This window comes from Chrysochloris asiatica, unplaced genomic scaffold (genome assembly GCF_000296735.1).
Source record: "Chrysochloris asiatica unplaced genomic scaffold, ChrAsi1.0 scaffold00215, whole genome shotgun sequence".
Classification (NCBI taxonomy): Eukaryota; Metazoa; Chordata; class Mammalia; order Afrosoricida; family Chrysochloridae; genus Chrysochloris; species Chrysochloris asiatica.
Window position 1 is genome coordinate 2,955,717 of NW_006408733.1, and position 20,040 is coordinate 2,975,756.

At 40.4% G+C, this 20,040-nt stretch overlaps 1 protein-coding gene across 1 annotated transcript in view; it reads right to left on the reverse strand.

The window, feature by feature from the left end:
* Positions 1-5,352, reverse strand: part of RAD50 (RAD50 homolog (S. cerevisiae)) — a 112,985-nt gene extending 107,633 nt beyond the window's left edge. Inside the window, exons 1-2 of the mRNA XM_006872920.1 lie at positions 4,960-5,352; positions 2,456-2,539 (exon numbers count right to left, since the gene is read on the reverse strand). Of these exons, the coding sequence (XP_006872982.1) occupies positions 2,456-2,539; positions 4,960-5,088 (213 nt within the window). The 5' untranslated portion in view covers positions 5,089-5,352. The remainder of the gene's footprint in view (positions 1-2,455; positions 2,540-4,959) is intronic.
* Positions 5,353-20,040: the final 14,688 nt, after the last annotated feature.

Below are 20,040 nucleotides of genomic sequence, written 5' to 3' on the forward strand. Positions count from 1 at the left end.
ACTCCTGGGAAACCCTATACAGGGTCACTGTGACCCAGAACTGAATCAACAGCACTTAAAAACAACTACATATGAAATATTTAGAAGAGGAAAATCCTACAGTACAAAAGGTTACTGTTTTAGGGGCTTATGGTATAGTGGATTATGCACTGGGCTACTAACTGCAAGGTCAACACTTCATACCCACCAGCAACTCCACAGGAGAAAGAGATCTTCTGCTCTCCTAAAGATCTGCAGTCTTGGATTCCCCTACAGAGGGTCACTATGAATCAGAATCAACTCAATGGCAATGAGTTTTTTTTAGTGGGTTTGAGGGGCTTACAGAAGGGAGAACTAGGTAGTTTGAAAAAAAAAAAATAAAATAAAAATTTAAACATTCTAGGTAAGAAATATTTCAAACATACAAAATGTATAAAGATTAAAAGAAACAACACATGTACCAAATATTCAGATTAAGAAGTTATTATATATATTTTTAATAACATAGGATTTCAAGATAATATTCAGTGGGGAAAACAACTCTATTTAGATAGCATATACATCAGCTATCTAAAACAATATATAAAAAAGAAAAAAATACATTAAAATGCTAACAGTGGCATAAGGGATATCACTGTGAGGTGGATCTTGGCTAAAAGCAGAGCATACCATAAAGATGTTTACCTGTGTTTTATTGACTATGCAAAGGCTTTTTAATAGTGTGGATCATGTCAAACTATGGACAACATTATAGAGAATGAGTATTCCGTATCACTTAATTGTGCTCATGAGAAACCTGTACATAGACCAAGAGACAGTTGTTCAAACTGAACAAGGGAACACTGAATGGTTTAAAATTAGGAAAGGTACATGCCAGGATTCTATTCTTTCACCTTACTTATTCAATCTATATGCTGAGGAAATAATTCGAGAAGTTGGATTACATGAAGAATGTGGCATCAGGATTAGAGACTTATTCACAACCTGAAATATGTATATGATACAACCTTGCTTGCTGAAAGCAAAGAGGACTTAAAACACTTACTTCCTTTGGTATGTGTTGCACCTCAATATAAAGAAAACAAAAATCCTCACCATTTGAACAATAAATAGCATCATGTTAATTGGAGAAAAGATTGACATTGTCAAAACTTCATTTTGCTCCCATCAACCATCAACACTCATGGAAGCAGCAGTCACAAAATCAAGTGATATTCCATAATAGACAAATCTGCTGTAGCAGACCTCTTTAAAGTGTTTAAGAGCAAAGATGTCAGTTTGAGGACTGGTCCACCTGACCCAAGCCATGGTATTTTCAATAACCTCATATGCATGTGAAAGTTGAACAAGGAATAACGAAGACTGTAGAAGAATTAACGCATTTAAGTTACAGTGTTAGAAGAAAATATTAAAAGTACAAGGGACTGCCAGAAGCACAAACAAATCTGTTTTGGAAGAAGTACAACCAGAATGCTCCTTAGAATCCAGGATAGCCAGAGTTCTTCTCTTACACATCAGACATACTGTCAGGAAGAACCAGTCCCTAGAGAAGGACATTATGCTTGGTAAAGTGGAAGGTCAGCAAAAAAGCAAAAGATCCCCAACAAAATGAATTGGCACAGTGGCAACAGCAATGGGCAGCATTGGGTAGCAACGATTGTTGAATATGGCACTGGACAAAGCAGTGTTTTGTTCTGCTGTGCACAAGGTCACTGCTATGAGTTGGTACCAACTCAATAGCACGTAACAACACCTAACAACCGTTACATCACAGAGTGCTAAGAGTATATCTTTTAATTCTATTTTTCCATGAACTTTTTGAAGTCCCCTCATACAATATGTTGGACTGTGGTGGTTATGTGCCGTGGAGTCGGAACCGACTCATAGCGACCCTGTACAGGGTTTCCGAGGCTGTAAATCTTTACGGGAGCACAAAGTCTCATCTTTCTCCCGCGGAACAGCTGGTAGTTTCGAACTGCTGACCTTAAGGTTTGCAGCCCGATTCGTAACAACTACGCTACCAGAGCTCCTTGCTATTGGATTAGCAGTTCAAACCCACCAGCTGCTCATAAGAAACCCTCCACAGGGTCACTATGAGTCAGTACGGACTCAAGGACACTTAATTTATATAAAGTGACTGGTGTGGCACTGTAGGATAAACATTACACTACAAGGTCGGTTTGAACTGCAAAGTTGGTGGTTCAAACCCATCATCTGCTCCTCAGAAATCCTATACAGGGTTTCTATGAATCGGACCTGACTTGCTGGCACTTAACAGCAACAACAATTTTCTGATGCCAAATTTTCTACAGTGGGCTCAAGCGTAATGACAATTGTGAGGATAGCGCAGGACCAGGCAGTGTTTTGGTCTACTGTGCATGGGGTTGCTATGAGTCGGAACTGACTCGATGGCACCTAACAACATAAATTTTTAGAATTTCATTTTAAAAATATGAAATTTTACTAGTTCCATTACCTTTGGATCATGAACAAATGTATTTCCTTTGGTTCCAGGAGGGAAATCTCCAGTACAAATATATTTTAGACATTCAATGATGGTCTAAAGAAACAGAAAATTATATTATTTTGTTATGAGATGTTTTTCACAAAACACTAATTCATTATAAACATTATTATTTACCATACAGACTGTAACATACCAGATAAAATTTGATAGCATAAAATTTGTAGTAAAGATATAACTGATTAAAGAACAACTGCTTAAATTACAGGTTCCTAAAATAAAATTATTATTTGGAAAAAGTAATTATCTATTTCTAATTAAGCCCTAAAAACTAACCGAATAACAATGCCTAGCATTTACCCCAATATAAAATTAGGCATTGTTCTAATTACTTTTACAGACATCCACTATTGCTCATAACGACCTTAGGCTGTAGAAACTACTGTATGCCTAATATGTGAAAACTGAGGTGTAGAGCAATTGGGCATTTGCCCATAGTCAAATAAATGATGAAACAAGACGTTTCTATTCAGGCAGCCAGTGCTTGTAAACACTGTACAGTTGACCCTTGAACAATGCAAGGGGTTAAGGGCTACTACTAATAGCCTGCAGATAACGTGAACAGTCAATTAAAACAGTTTGTATGCTATATGTATTATATGGAATATAATACAGTGTGGCACTGTAGGATAAGCACTGGACTGCTAACCACAAGGTTGGCAGTTCAAGCCCACCAACTGCTCCATGGAAACCCTTTACAGGGTCATTATGAGTCAGAACTGACTGGATGGCACGTAACATGGACTATATACTCCATCCATGTAGAAGTTGCATTTTCAATACAAGATAAAAAGACAATTTGCAAAAAGTGCTGTAGTTGCACTGGCTTTACAAATTTCCCTTTTTTTAAAACAGTGGTCCTTCCGCTGGATTCAGTTATCTTGAAATGACAGGGAACTGCAGCTGCAGACCTCAATCCATAGTACATATCAAACAATTCAACTTCTTCTTCTAACATCATGACTTTTCTCTGCTCCTTGGGCACACTACCAGCATCACTAGTGGCACTTTATATGAGTCCCAAGGTGTTATTTAAGGATTATGGTATTGCACTAAGCATGAAACATATGAGAACCTTGAAGGATCACTTTTTACTGGAAAGATGAACTGCTCACAGGAGACAATTAGTGTTACATGATGTTTTTTGTTTTTAAATCTGTGAATAGGTGGTTCCATACAGCTCAAGCTTCTAGTACACAATTACACAATGCTGGGTGTCCTGGTGTGGTGCTGGGGGCTAAAGCATTAGATTGCAAGGTCAGTTTGAACTTCAAAGTCAGTGGTTCAAACTCACTAGCCACTCCTTGGAAACCCTATACACTAAGTATAGTAACACACTCGACAGCACTTAACAGGCACATAATAGGCACTGGATAAATAATAGCCTAATAATAAAAGGGACTCCTGGTGTGGTGCTGTAGGATAAGCACTGGACTTTGAACCACAAAGTTATTGGTTCAAACCCACCATCTGTTCTTCGGAAACCCTATATAGCATGCTTGAATCAAACTACTGTAAGGCATTTAATAACAATAAAAGGGAAGTTCTGGTGTTGTACTATAGAATAAGCACTGGATCCTAACGGTTGGTTTAAACTGCAAGATTAGCGGTTCAAATCCTCAGAAATCAACTGAGTTGGAACTGAGTCAATGGCACTTCACCACCACCATTGGATAACAGTTTGGCATCCAAGCATCAAAATCTCTTGCTACATACTTTTCACAAACCCTTTGTTTTGATTCTCCCCACTGCCTCACAAGATCTCTCTCTCTCCTTGGTTGCCTCAAGTAATTCTCAAAGTCACTATGTTGTATCCCAACTTTTATTTTGACTGGGTAATAGCATTTCACAGTAAAATACAGTTTGCCAATTAAACTAAGCCATTTTACATGAATGGCAGTTTAAAATTAAGCCAATTACTTTTTTTTTTTTTATTTAAGGTTTTTATTGTGGATTGAGTGAAAGTTTACAGGGCACATCATCAGTCTCACATTCAACAATTCATGTAACTTGTTTCACCAATTACTTTTTAGTACCCTAGGAGGGTCGGCTTAATTTACAGACTTAGAGAACCAAGTATTTATCTAATTTTTAGCTTTTAAAAAAATTCCTGTATGGGGACAACTATTGGGAAGTGAATGCCACGCTCAAGGAGCACGGAGAATGGTAACTAACACAAAAGCAGATGTGTGGTAAGACTGAGCTCACCAAGGTTGCTCTTGGTCTAGCGGGATTCTCACAGTATCCACAGGGCAGTTTGCACAAGTCACACAGCTGCATGTCTAGGTCGCAGTGGACTCAAGGCCACACCAGGCCACGCCCCGGACCTCTTGGGCCACCACAAGAGGAGCCCCAGGGCAGCAACCCTCTTGTTTTCCAATCAGAGTTCTGAACTCCCCGGAATCGTAAAATATGGCAACCCTCCGGTAAACTATAGGTGGCTACTCAGGACTTACCGTCTTCCCCGCCCCATTGGGTCCAACCAAAATTGTGAGGGGACTGAAGAACGTGATAATTTGCTTATCTTTGTCCTCTATTCCAAAACTCCGCACGCCCAGAATACTCATCTTTTCGATCCGGGACATGTTTGCAACCGTTTGACTCAACCCGGGGCCCACCTAGGTTTTACAGTAAGACCGACGAAGGCAGAGTGCAGGGCGTCAGGGTCAGGCTCGGGGTCAGGAGGGTCCCGGCGGGAAGCTACGCCACACGAGGGGCAGACAGTCCAGCCGACGAGGGGGCGGGGACCTAGATGTTTCGCTTCTTCCCACACCAGCTTCCTTCCGGGTTGGCGGGCGACAGTGGGGGCGGGGGCTGGCCCGGGACTGCCCGCCGGGGACACAGAGCAGGCGAACCCGCGAGACCCCACACACGCAGAGTTACCGCCTCGACTGTCCGGCGCGGGTCACATGGGTCGCTACGCCTCTAGCACTATGGCTGCAGTCGGAATGTACGCCCGGAAATCGAAGGCCTGTGGTGCGCGCGCAGCTCTTGACTCTCCCGGGCTTTCTCCAGAGGAGGTGGTGCTAACCAGAGGGGCGGAGGAACGCTGATGGTGCTGTGATTGAGCGCTGGGCAAAACTAAAGGGTGGGCGGTTCCAATCCACTAGCCTCTCTGTTGGCGACTGATGTGGCCGTCTGCTTCTGTAAAGATCGTAGCCTTGGAAACCTTTTGGGGTAGTTCTACGCTGTCTTTGTAAGATCACTACGAGCTGGAATCGACTCCAGTAGTGAGTTTAGTTTGGGTTCTTAGGGATGACAGTGGATTTCCAGGACCTTGCTCTGTGTGGGCAGCACCAGGAAGGGATGACAGAGACATGTGACGACGGACCGTGCTTCCTAAAATGTGACCCCAGGACTCCTGGGGGTGGAAGGTCAGACGTTATATGGCTTTCTCTCGCTCATTCTTTTCCTAATGTACAGTGCATTCCAGTGACCAGCTGACTTGTGAGGACACTGTAACAATGGTGGCAAATTGAATATGTGCCAGTCAAAAAGTCTGGCTACAAACCTTTATTAAGGAGCTCTGGTAGCGTAGTGGTTACGAATCGAGCTGCAAACCTTAAGGTCAGCGGTTCGAAACTACCAGCCGCTCCGCGGGAGAAAGATGAGGCTTTCTACTCCCGTAAAGATTTACACCCTCGGAAACCCTGTACAGGGTCGCTATGGGTCGGAACCGACTTGAAGGCACTTAACAACAACAACAACAACAAACCTTTATTGAACAAAAAACATTAAAATGTGAATATATCCTCCACCTAGATTTACATACACTTCTGAAGGTGGTGTTTTTCTAACCCTTCCCCCAAGAATTCTGCTTTTTTTTTTTTCACACCTTGCCAAATGACAGTTTGGCATTCTCGAGGTACTCAAATTGTGTTCCTTTTCAATGTTCTTTGAGTTTGTAGTTGTTGTTGTTGTTAAGTGCCATAGAGTCAGTTCTGACCCATAGCAACCCTGTGTAGGATTTCTGAGGAGCGGCTGGTGAGCTTGAACCACCAACCTTACGGTTCAAACCGATTTTGCAGTCCAGCACATTAACCCACAGCACCACACCAGGACAAAAAATCTGAAGGTGCAAGGTCAGGACTGTAGGGTGGGTGGGATACAGTTTTCCAGCAATGAGTAGGTGTCCTGAGCAGCCATCTAAGGAGCAACTATTGGTCTCCTCATGTGCGGAAGAAAGAAGAGTGATAAAAATGAAAGATGCTTGGAATTAATTAGCTCAATTGACTCATGGAGCATGTGAACATCAGTCATCATGACTCTTAGACCAGAAGGACTAGGTAGTGTCTGGCTACCATTACTAACTGCTCTGAAAGAGATCACATTAGAAGGTCCCAGGTAGAGTAGGAGAAAATGTGGATCAAAATTCAAAATTATATATAAAAATGATGGGATTAGTGGTCAGAAAGAGACTGGAGGAACCCAAGACTATGGCCCTTGACCTTCCTTCAGGTCTGGAAAGGAACTCTCCTTCATGGCCCAATTTTCAGCCAAGCAGTAGATAAATTTATAGTGGGAGACAACAACACTGGTAATGTATGCTCACCATGGAATGGTCAATCATTCAAAATCCAAAGGACAACATTTACCTAAGGCTAAAGTTGAGATTTACACCCTCGGAAACCCTGTACAGGGTCGCTATGGGTCGGAACCGACTCGAAGGCACTTAACAACAACAACAACAACAAAGTTGAGAAGGGATGGGAAGGAAGGAGAAAGAGGAATCGGAACCACAGGGAGGAAGCAGGATAATGAATCATTGTTGCACAGAGGGGATTGCAATCTTTGAGACCATACAAAGTGTAGGATTTGCTGAATGTGAAACTGATGATCTTGTCTGTAAACTCAATTCAAAATGTTGTTGCTGTTAGTGCCATGAAGTCAGTTCTGACTCACAGTGACCCTGTATAGGGTTTCTAAGGAGCAGCTAGTGAACTTGAACTGCCAGACCTTGCAGTTCAAATCAACCTTGCGATCCAGTGCTGTATCCCACAGAATCACACCAGGACTCCCAATTCAAAATAAGCAGTTAAAAACAAAAAAAGAACAGATGCATTGTCATGGTGGAAAAAAATTCCTTAGTACAGCTCACCAATGCAATTTTCTATTTTCTTAAAAATTCTTTCTAATAAGACCCTGTGATTATTCTGTGTCCTTTAGTGAATCTATCAAGATTATTCCTTTGGGGTCCCACCAGACAGTTGTCATAATATTCCAAGCTGAACTCTCTACCTTGAAGTTACCGTATGGCCCAAGAGATCCTCTCGGAAGCTACTTTTGATTGGACCCTTTTTGTTTTTTAAAAGAGTCCTGGTATGGCACTGTGGGTTAATGTTGTTGTTGTTGTTATGTGCCGTGGAGTTGGTTCCAACTCATAGTGACCCTGTACAGGGTTTCCGAGGCTGTAAATCTTTATGGGAGCAGAAAGCCTCATCTTTCTCCCACAGAACGGCTGGTAGTTCCAAACTGTCGACCTTGAGGTTAGCAGCCCGATTCATAACCACTATGCTACCAGAGCTCCTCGTGGGTTAATGTGCTGGACTGCAAAGTCGGTTTGAACTGCAAGGTCAGTAGTTCAAGCTCACCAGCTGTTCCTTGGAGGTCCTATACAGGGTCATTATGGGTCAGAACCCATTGGACAGCACTTAACAGCAGCAAGGAAACTAAGACGTGTTTGGTGGTGCTGGTCATTATGTGCTGTGAAGTCGGTTCCAATGCATAGGGACCCTGAGTTGGGTTCCCAAGGCTGTAAATCTTAACGGGAGCAGAAAGTCTCCTGAGAGATACATATTTATGGAGTCTTGGTGTGGCACTGTAGGATAAGCACTGGACTGCTAACCCCAATGTTGGTGGTTCAAACCTGCCAGGCTGCTCCTTGGAAACCCTATACAGAGTCACTATGAGTCTGAACTGACTCATTGGCACTTAACAACAACAATGGAATATATAACTAAATGTAATAAAACAATGGGAAAACATTAAAGACCGTATTTCTTTAAAGTCTGGTTTATTGGGGCATAATTTACATACAGTAAAATGCACTCTTTTCCAGGGTACAATTCTATGAGTTTTGACAAATGTAAACTGCTGTGAAACCACCAATCAAAACCTTCCATTTTTCCCACCAAGACATGTTAATGTTATTATGTTGTTTTAATACATGTTATGTTATTATGTTGTTAGTTGCCATGGGTTGATTCTGACTCCTGGCCACCCCACATGTGCAGAATAGCACTGCTCCATCAGGTTTTCAAGGCTGTAATCTTTTCTTCTGATCACCGCTGGATGGATTTGAGCACTTAACTGTTTGTGTCACCAGGACTAATAAACACAATGAATACCTGGATATCAGCAGGAAGAAAATAGCAAATTTACACCTTATTTTACTTGTCACTATAAATTCCAGGTGGATGAATACTTAGACTTCTGAAAGCAATAAAAGAAAAGGCCAAAAGTGCAATTCATGCCACTTTTAAAAGAGAGCTTTATGATTTTAAGGTAACATCATAAATTAGCAATGACAGGGACAGCCAGACATTTTATTGTCTTCTGCTGTGATCTCAATGTGAAGTACCCGACATCACTTCTGATGAAGTTCTGTGAGAAAAGTTTACCTTCAACCTACTCACATGTTTAGATTTGACATCCAGTTCATAGGAGCTACAGGATTAAGCTCCCATGAATACCCACTGCTGTTAAGCCAATTCCATCTCATAGTTACCTTATAGAACAGGGTGGACCTGCTCCATAGGATTTTTGAGGCTATACATCTTTATAAGGAGCTCTGGTAGCATAGTGGTTAGGAATTGGGCTGCTAACCTCAAGGTCAGCAGTTTGAAACTACCAGCTGCTCCATGGGAGAAAGATGAGGCTTTCTGCTCCCGTAAAGATTTACAGCCTCGGAAACCCTGTCCAGGGTCGCTATGAGTCAGAACCAACTCCACAGCACATAACCACCACCACCATCATAATATATCTTTATGAGAGCAGACAGCCTTGTCTTTCTCCGTCAGAGTATCAGGGAGGTTCAAACTTCTGACTTTGCAGTTAGTAGAGCAATGCTTAACCCACTACACCACCAGGGCTCTCAGCAAACCCAGAAGGTGGGACATGTTACAGGAAACTGACCCAGGGATCAGTGACATTAAAACAACGTAATATAACGTTGTAGATTCTGAGGACTTAAAAAAAGGATTGTTGTAAGTTAAAGAGATTGAAAAGTGAATTGGTAATGTAGATGATTAAATGCTTGGCTGATCACTGAAAGGCTGTCTGTACAAATCAACCCAGAGGTACCTCAGAAGAAAGGCCTGGTAATCTACTTCTGAAAAAATCAGTCACTGAAAAAACTGTGGAGCACAGTTCTATCCTGACATGCATGGGTCACCCTGAGTCACAGCTGACTCCACCGCAACTGTTGGACCAGTAACACATGGTCCTGGAATGGATGCTGTGAAAGAAATCTGAGGACACTTGGAGAAATTTTCATGTCAATTGGAAATTAGATATTTAAAAAATTACGGTTAATTTTATTATGTGAGATGTGATGATATGATAGATCCGGGTTGATTTACACTGCCAAACATTTAATTATTTACACTACCCTCGGACTCATATGGAAGTATTGGAGTCCTGATATGGTGCTGTAGGATAAGCACTGGACTGCTAACCAAAAGGTTGATAGTTCAAACCTTGCAGTTGATCCTTGGAAACCCTATACAGAGTCACTGTGACTTGGTACTGACTTGACGACACCTAACAACAACAATGAAGGTGTTAGTGAAAGAATGATCTACTGTCTGCAATTTATTTTGAAATACTTCAGAAAAAATATTAGAGATTTACTTTTTGTGGCTTGAACGTTTTCAGAGGGTGGATTGGTAAAATGTAATAAGAACTATAAAAATATTCACACAAGTTCCTTAGCATAAAAGATTTTTTTTAAAACTACACCAAGAGGTGTCTAATAGTACTGTGCATAATTGATGCGTGCAGAAAACACCATAGAAAGATCTACAAGTTAAGAAAAGATTAAGTAAACCATGTTTTGTGAATTTATGTAATATCAGATAAACATTAAAATAATAAGCAGGAAATATATAACTATACTGAAAGAGAAATATTAATAAGCAAAAACAATAAACACAAATTATATATATCAATAGATCACAACTGTAAAACTGGCAATCCATTAGTGAAGGAAGAGGTCGTTATAAAATAGTTGCTATGCTAAGGGAAGAATTCCTGATGTGACTCTGTAGAATAAGCACTGGGCTCTGAACCACAAGGTCAGCAGTTCAAACCCACCACCTGCTCCTCAGAAACCCCATACAGGGTCATTATGAGTCAAAACTGACTTGATGACATTTAACAACAACATGCTAAGGGGAGAAAAATTAATGTTTCTTTTCCTACAATGTTTAACTTTTTTTTTTTTAAAAAAAGAAAGACTTGAGGATTGAAAGGCTAGAGGTTAGAATAGGGTCAAGAAGAGAAAGAGATGCTATCATTTTGCATTTACCTCGAATTTGGTTATCTGGAGTTATTTGGAGCATCATGCCTAGTTGATTGATTAGAATCAGTTCATGAAAATTCATTTGACCTTAAAGGATTACACAGTTAGTAAAAACCACAATTATCAGTTAAAAAAAAAAAACTTGTCGCCAATTTGGAAGTCCTGGGGTGTCGCTGTGAGTTAATATACTGGATTGCAAAATCGATTTGAACCGCAAGGTCAGCAGTTCAAGCTCACCAACCACTCCTCAAAAACCCTATACAGGGTCGCACTATGGGTCAGAACCCACTCGGCGGCACTTAACAACAACAATAGAGATAAGGAGTCCTAGTGTGGCATTGCAGATTAATGCGCTGGATTGCAAGGTAGGTTTGAAACTGAAGGGTCGGCAGTTTAAGCTTACTAGCTGCTCCTCGGAAACCCTATACAGGGTCACTATGAGTTGGGGCCTACTCGACAGCACTTAACAACAATAAAATAGAGATACTGGGATCCTAGTGTGACACTTGTAGGATAAGCTCTGGACTGCTAACTGTAAGGTCGGTGGCTCAAATTCACCAGCTGCTCCTTGGAAACCGTATCCAGGGTCACTGTGAATAGAAACTGACTAGATGGCACTGAACAACAATAGAGATAAAGGAGCCTTGGTGGCGCAGTGGTTAAGTGCTCAGCTGCTTGCCAAAAGGTTTACAGTTTGGATCCATCAGCCACTCCAAGGAAGAAAAATATGGCAGTCTGCTTCTGTAAAGACTGGTGATGGTGGTTATGAGTCGTGGAGTCCTTTCACACTCATAGCGACCCTTTATAGGGGATCTGAGGCTGTAAATCTTTATGGGAGCAGAAAGCCTCATCTTTCTCCCGAGGAACAACTAGTAGTTTCAAACTGCTGACCTTGACGTTCGCAGCCCGATTCACAACCACTATACTATACAGCCTCAGAAACTCTATGGAGCACGTCTACTGTGTCCTATAGGGTTGCTGTGAATCAGAAAAGACTCCACAGCAATGGGTTTTAGGCTTTTTCAACTAAAAGGATGGATATTACTCACCAATACAACTTTTCCACACTATTCAAAGTCATGTTTCTAAATTACATAGTTACCAAAAATGCTTTAAATTTCTGAGTTGTGTTGTTGTTAAGTGCTGCTGAGTTGGTTCCAACTCACAGTGACACTGTATAGGGTTTCTGAGGAGGAGCTGGTGGGTTTGAACCACCAACCTTGGAGTTAGCTATCTACTGCTGATCCTTCTGGAGTACTGGTCAAGCACTTGGTAGAATGTTCTTCAGTTGGATATGTTTAATGTTTTTCTCCTAAGTGGATTTTAGAGAGGAAGACCACAGAGGTAAAATGCCATTAACAAGACATCATATCCACTGTACATGCAATTAATGTTACTATTACTGTTTGCAGCTGTAAAGTTTACCTCTTTTTATTTTGTCCTTTCCAGACTGAACTCTTTAAAAGGACGTCACTAGGTGAATCCCACACTTAAGGAAAGTGGGGGAGAAGTTGTGTGTTCCACCTCTTTAAAGGGAGAATATTTATATAAATTATATGGAATTCTTCAACAAGGGAAATTAAAAGCATTAATTTTGTTTGGAGTTTCACAATAGGAAAACGTTCAAATACATCATTTTATTATTTCTACTTGGAGAGAGTTTGCAGTCAAGGTGGAGAAATCAGACTCACAGAGGAAGAGTTAATTACTGACAACATTATTGTTGCTGTCAGGTGCCATCAAGTCAGTTCTGATTCATAACAACCCTATATACAACAGAACAAAACACTGTCCAGTCTAGCACCATTCCTATCACTGCAACATTGAGTCCATTGTTGGAGTCACTGTATCAATCCATCTCATTGAAGGTCTGCCTCGTTTTTGCTGACCCTTTATTTTTACCAAGTATGATGTCCTTTCCAGGGAATGGTCCCTCCTGATAACATGTCCAAAGTACATGAGATAAAGTCTTACCTTCCTTGCTTCTAAGGAGCATTCTGACTGTACTTCTTACATGACTGATTTGTTCATTCTTCTGGCAGTCCATGGTAATTTCAATATTCTTTGCCAGTTGTTGTTGTTGTTGTTAAGTGCCATCGAGTCGGGTCCGACCCATAGCGACCCTGTACAGGGTTTCCGAGGGTGTAAATCTTTACGGGAGTAGAAAGCCTCATCTTTCTCCCGCGGAGCGGCTGGTAGTTTCGAACCGCTGACCCTAAGGTTCGCAGCCCGATTCGTAACCACTACGCTACCAGAGCTCCATTCTTTGCCAGTGACACAATTCAAATAAATCAATTCTTCTGCCTTTCTTATTAGTTGTCTTGCTTTCACATGCATATGAGGCGATTGAAAATATCATGCATGGATTGGATCAGGTACACCTCAGTCCTCAAATGACATTTTTGCTTTTAAACACTTTAAAGAGGTCTTTGGCAGCAGATTTCCCCTATGCAATATGTCCTTTGATTTCTTGGTGTGGCACTATGGGACAATCATAGGTCAGCAGTTTGAACTTACCAAGTGCTCCTTGGAAACCCTATCCAAAGTCACTATGTGTCAGAACCAACTCCATGGCACTTAACAACAACAGTAATATGGAGGTTGATATTGGATCCAAGTAAAATTAAATCTTCGACAGTTTCTATCTTTTCTCCATTTATCATGGCCCATCGTGAGGACTTTTGTTTCCTTTATGTTGAAGTATAACCCAAACTGAAGACTGTAGTCTGTGATGTTATCTTCATCAGTAAGTGCTTCAAGTTCTCTTCCTTTTTAGCAAGCAAAGTTGTGTCATCTGCATATGGAAGGTTGTTAATGAGTCTTTCTCCAAGATTGATGATGCATTCTTCTTTACATAGTCCATCTTCTCAGATTGTTTGCTTAGCATACAGATTGAATAAATATGCTGTAAGAATACAAACCTGACACATATCTTTCTAGATTTTTAAACCATGCAACACCCCTTTGTTGTGCTTGAGTGACTGACTACCTTTGGATGGTGCCTGAGCACAATTAAGTATTCTGGAATTCCTGTATTTGCAATGTTATCCTTAATTTGTTATGCTACATACAGTTGAACGCCTTTGCATAGTCAATAAAGCACAAGTAAACATCTTTCTGGAGTTCTGGTATGGCACTATAGGATAAGCACTGGACTGTTAACTGCAAGGTTGGTAGTTCAAACCCACCAGTTGCTTCTCAGAAACCCTGTTGTTGTTGTTGTTAAGTACCGTGGAGTCGGTTCCGACTCATAGCAACCCTGCAAAGGGTTTCTGAGGCTGTAAATCTTTACGGGAGCAGAAAGCCTCATCTTTCTCCTGCGGAACAGCTGGTAGTTTTGAACTGCCGACCTTGAGGCTAGCAGCCCGATTTGTAATCAGTACGCTACCAGAGCTCCTTCAGAAACACCATACAGGGTCATAAATATAAGTTGGAACCAACTTGATGGCACTTAATAGTAACACAGCAAACATCTTTCTGGCATTCTCTACTTTCAACCAAGATTTAAATTATATCAATGATATCCTTCCTTCTACAAACTTTTCTGAATCTGGCTTGAATTTCTGGAAGTTCCCGGTAGATGTACTGCTTAAACTATTTTTGAATTCTTTTCAGTAAATTTTTTGTGTGTGAACTGAGTGAAGGTTTACAGACAAGACCATTAGTTTTACATTCAACAAACCATACAGGTCGTTTCATTTAAATGATAGCAATCCCTTCTATGCAATCCTTTCCCCTTCCTCCCTGTGGTTCCTCTATCCATTATAGCCACCTTCTCAACTTTGTACTTAGGCTTGATTTTGAATGATTGACTTTTCCATCATTCATAGTGAGCATACCTCTAGTGCTTTCCTGAAAGTTGGAACATGAGAATGAGTTCCTTTCCAGACCTGAAGAGTACTCAAGGCCATAGTCTCAAGTTCCTCCAGTGTCTTTCTGACCAATAAGTCTGTTTTCTTTGTTGTTGTTATTTTATAATAATTTTGATTTTTGTTCCACATAGTCTGTTGCTCTATCCAGTACCTTATAATGTTATTCTTTTCATAGCAGTTGGTATTAGTAGCCAGGCACCATTTGCTTCTTCTGTCTTCAGTAAAATTTTACTTGTGTGATATTAATGGTATTTTTGATCATTTCTGCAATCTGTTGGATCATATTTCTTTGGAATTGGTATGAATATGGATCTCCTTCAATAGGATGGTCTTTCAAATTTCTTGGCATAGACAAGTGAGAGTTTTCAGAATGATACCCATTTGTTGAAATATTTTAATTTGTATTCCAACAATTCCTGGAACCTTGTTTTTTTTTTTTTACCAAAGTCTTCAGTGCAACATGGACTTCTTCCTTCAATACCATCAGTTCTTGATCATATGCTACTTCCCGAAAAGGTTGTAATCCACCAAGTCCTTTGAGTATAGTGACTGTGTATTCCTTCCATCTTATTTTGATGTTTCCTGTTTCATTCAGTATTTTGCCCATTTTGTTGTTGTTGTTAAGTGCCATTGAGTCAATTCCTACCCATAGCGACCCTGTATAAGGTTTCCAAGAAGCAGCTGGTGAGCTTGAACCACTGACCTTGCAGTTCAAATAGCTTTGTAGTCTGACACATTAGCCCACAATGCTACACCAGGGCTCCATTTTACCCATAGAATCCTTCAATACTGCAACCTGAGGCTTGAATTTTTTCTTCAATTCTTTCAGCTTGACAAATGCTGATTGTGCTGTTCCTTGTTGGGTTTCTAACTCTAGGTCTTTGCACATTTCATTATAATACTTTACGTTGTCTTCTTAAACTGCGATTTAAAATCTTCTATTCAGCTCTTTTTACTTCATCATTTCTTCTATTTGCTTTAGCTCCTCTATGTTCTGGAGTTCTGATGTGGCACTGTGGGTTAATGTACTGGACTGCAAAGTCGGTGTGAACCACAAGCTCACCAGCTACTCCTCAAAAACCGTATACAGGGTTGCTATGGATCGGAACTGACTCAATGGCACTTAACAACAACTCTACACTCAAGAGCAAGTTTCAGAGTCTCTTCTGATGCCTATTTATTTCTGACAATGATTTTTTCCCCCAGTGTTATTAATGACTTTTTGCTTTCCTCATGTATGATGTTCTTGATGTCATCTCACAACTATCTGGTCTTTAGTGTACATTGTCAAATCTATTCTTGAGATGGTCTCTAAATTCAGGTGGGTTATACTCAAAGTTCAACTTTTACTCTCATGGACTTGTTTTAATTTTCTTCAGCTTCAACTTGAACTTTCATATGAGCAACTGTTGGTCTGTTCCTCAGTCGATCTCGGCTTGTTCGGACTGATAATATTGAGTTTTTCCATCTTCTCTTTCCACAGATGTGGAACATTTGATTCCTGTGCATTTCATCTGGTAAGGTCCATGTTCCTGCTTATGTTGTAGAAAAAGGTATCTGCAGTGAGTATGTCATTGGCCTTGCAAATTCTATCATGGCAATCTCTGGTACTGTTTCTATATTTTCCAAATACCTTCCTCTTTGTGTCCAACTTTTGCATTCCAATCACTGGTAATTGTCAATGCGTCTTGGTTGCATGTTTGATCAATTTCAGACTGCAGAAGTTGGTTTTAAAAAATCTTCAATTTCTTCATCTTTGGCATTAGTAATTGGTGCATACATTTGAATAATAGTCATCCTAACTGATCTTTCTTATGATGGTGGTGGTGGTTGTGTTGTTCTGACTTATAGCAACCTTGTATAGGGTTTCTGAGGAGCAGAAAACTTCATCTTTCTCCTGAAGAGTCATTGGTAAATTCGAACTGCTGACCTTTAGGTTAGCAAACCAGCTCACAATCCACTACACTACCAGGGCTCCTTTCTTGCAGACATATGGATATTATCCTATAATTGGTAGCATCGTACTTCAAGATAGATCTTGAATATTCTTTTTAATGATGAATGTGATATCATTCCTCTTCAATTTGTCATTCCCAGCATAGAAGACTATAGGGTTGTCATATTCAAAATGGTCACTACGAGTCCATTTCAGTTCACTAATGCTTGGATATTGATCTTTATGTGTTCAATTTCATTTTTAATGACTTCCAATTTTCCTAGATTCATACTTCGTATACTCAACATTCTGATTATTAGTGGATGTTTGAAGCTGTTTCTCCTCATTTTGGGTTGTGTCTCATTAGCAAATGCAAGTTCCAAAAGCTTTACTCCTCCTATGTCTTTAAGGTTGACTCCGTTTTGAAGAGGCAGCTCTTCCCCAGCCATGTTTTGAGTGTTTTCCAACCTTTTAGCACTATACCAGACAATATTCTTATGCTATTAATAAGGTTTCCAGTAGCCACTGTTTTAGAAGTAAATTACCAGCTCTTTCTTCCTAGTCTGTCTTAGTCTAGAAGCTATTCTGAAACCTGTTCATTATGGATGATTTTGCTGGTATTTGGAAAAACCAGTAGCACAGTTTCCAGGATCACAGCAACATGCAAGCCACCACAATAGAACAAAATAGACCTTCAATTTGTTGTTGTTGTTGTTGTTAAGTGCCATCAAGTCAGTTCCTACTCATTAACCTTGTATAGAGTTTCCAAGGCTGTATTTCTTCGTGGAAGCAAAAAGCCTTAGCTTTTGCCTGCTGAGCAACTGGTGGGCTCAAACTGCCAATCTTGTGGTTTGCAGTGCAGTGCTTATCCTAAAAAGCCACTGTGCTTCCCTATAAAAAGGTTAAACTGTAAATCACAGCCTACAAACTGGCAGCGCATACAGTTTCAAAACTATGTGCTAACATTTTAAAACCAAGAGATTGCACAAAAGAATCATGATTTCTGGCCTCTTCGAAAAATTGGATGAAGTAAGACAGTATCTCTACTGCAGTCTCAAGAAAAACATGTTAAGTGTTCAAATCAGACATATCTAACCAAGAGCCTAAATCTTTAGCACAAGCACAGCCAGACTGGATACAGGGAGGCTGCGACAGAAATCCACTGTCATCCTATCTGCAGATCTGGGGTTCTATGTATGTGAGAGTCATGTCTGTATTCCAGGTTCCTTTGCGTCTCATACAGAACTGTACCCAGCTTTGGAAAAGGGTTCTAGGTAGCATTTGCATTTGGCTTTATCTGTTCTAAGTGCTCAAGATAGCCCAAAAGTCAGACTTCCAGGTCTCCAACACCAGGAAATCCCCCACTGAAAACAATGGTTTGCACCTTCATCAAGTGTATTCAAACCAGGAAAGAAGGAAAACATGGAGGTGGATAAATCTGTTCATTTCTGGGTTTACAGGTATGAGCCTAAGGAACCTAAAGGTAATTCCCCTAATTACACACACTCATATGAGGCCCACCCAAAGGACACCTCTATTGAGGTGGGACACATAAACCATACCTGTGTGTGGTGCTGTGGATAAGCACTGGACTGCTAACCACAAGGCCAGGGGCTCAAACCCACCAGCTACTCCTCGGGTCTCTGTGAGTCAGAACCAACTCAATGATACTTAATAACAACAACATGTGTTATTGTACCTGTGCTAGACATTTATTTGTTACCTCTTTAGCACATCCATGTCCCTCTTACCATTTCCTGTTGTTAATTTGTTACCTACCATACAGTCATCGTGACCCCATGCGTGCACAATGGGATCATGCTATTGTGATCCAGGATTTTCAGTGGCTCATTTTCAGGAGTAGACCACCAGGCCTTTCTTCCTAGTCTGGATGGTGGCGGCTACACAGGAGACACATTAGTCAGGACTCAAACCCTGGTGTCCTATGTGGAATGTGCAAATTCTACCCCCAAGCCACCAGTGACTTCTTACCGCTGCTTAGGAAAGCAGTTTGGGTATAATAAAGCATCTTTCTAGTTTGAGGGAGAACTAATTAGCATATGCCAAATCCAAGGCCACAATTCAAGGGTGAACATGTGAACCTTGTTTCATACACACACATAAAAGCAACAAAACTGCCATTGAGTCCATTGTGACTCACAGCGACCCTGTATAAGGGTTCCAAGTCTGTAACCCTTTACCGGAGTAGGCAGTCTCATCTTTCTCCCACTTAGTTTGAACCACCAACTTTGTGGTTAGTAGCGCAACCTTTAACCCACAGGGTCACCAGAGTTCCTCAAACCCTTGTCACAAGGAGACTGAATTCTAGAATTTAAGATTAATTAGAAAAGCAGAACTCAATTTTCTGATGCATATGAGCAGGATACGTATAGATCCAGGAGTTTTGACATCATCTTGAAATCACAAGATGGAAGAGTTTCCTGAGAATGAAATCAAGGCAGAATCTCTGAGGCAAGAAGGAGATAAAGGAGTCTCTGTCCTTGGACTCTTTGGTGAAAATATATTCCCTATTTGGCTTTGACCCGTTTGGGTGAGGGTTTTGGTCACTGACAACAGACAGGATCCTAACTGAGATCCTTGTGTATATGTAGCTTGACTCTTGTGAATATAACATGATCTTGCTAAGTTTTGGTGGGATATGACTTTAGTCATCATCTTCTTTCAAGTGTTTCCAATTCTTTTTAAAACAAATCAATTTGACAACAAGGTTGCTATGGGTAAGAACCTACTTGACAACACTTAACAAGAGCAACATTGTGGAATTTAGTCAACCCGAAAAAAAATTTACGATATTCATGTATTTTAGAATAAAGTTCTATTTACCGGTCAACATAATACTTCTCCTTTTGACACACATCTTTTAAGAAGAAATTCAATCTTCTGATTTTTAAGAAATGCAAAATGTAGGGCAATGATCTATCTAACCAAAGTTTTTCTTTTGTAATAAAAAATGCTTTAGAGGGGGAAAATAGGGATTTTTATTACTATTGAAATATCAAACTCAAATTATTTTTAAGGCACAAGGCATTGGAAACATTTAGTTTCATGATATGCCATTATTAGGCATTCTCTATCTGATTGTTAGAAATTATTCATTTCCTCACAGAGAGAGAATAAATTGGCTGGGGATGTAATCTTACAGTATACTCTTTCTTTGCCAAAGGCAAACACTGAACATTTCAGAGCC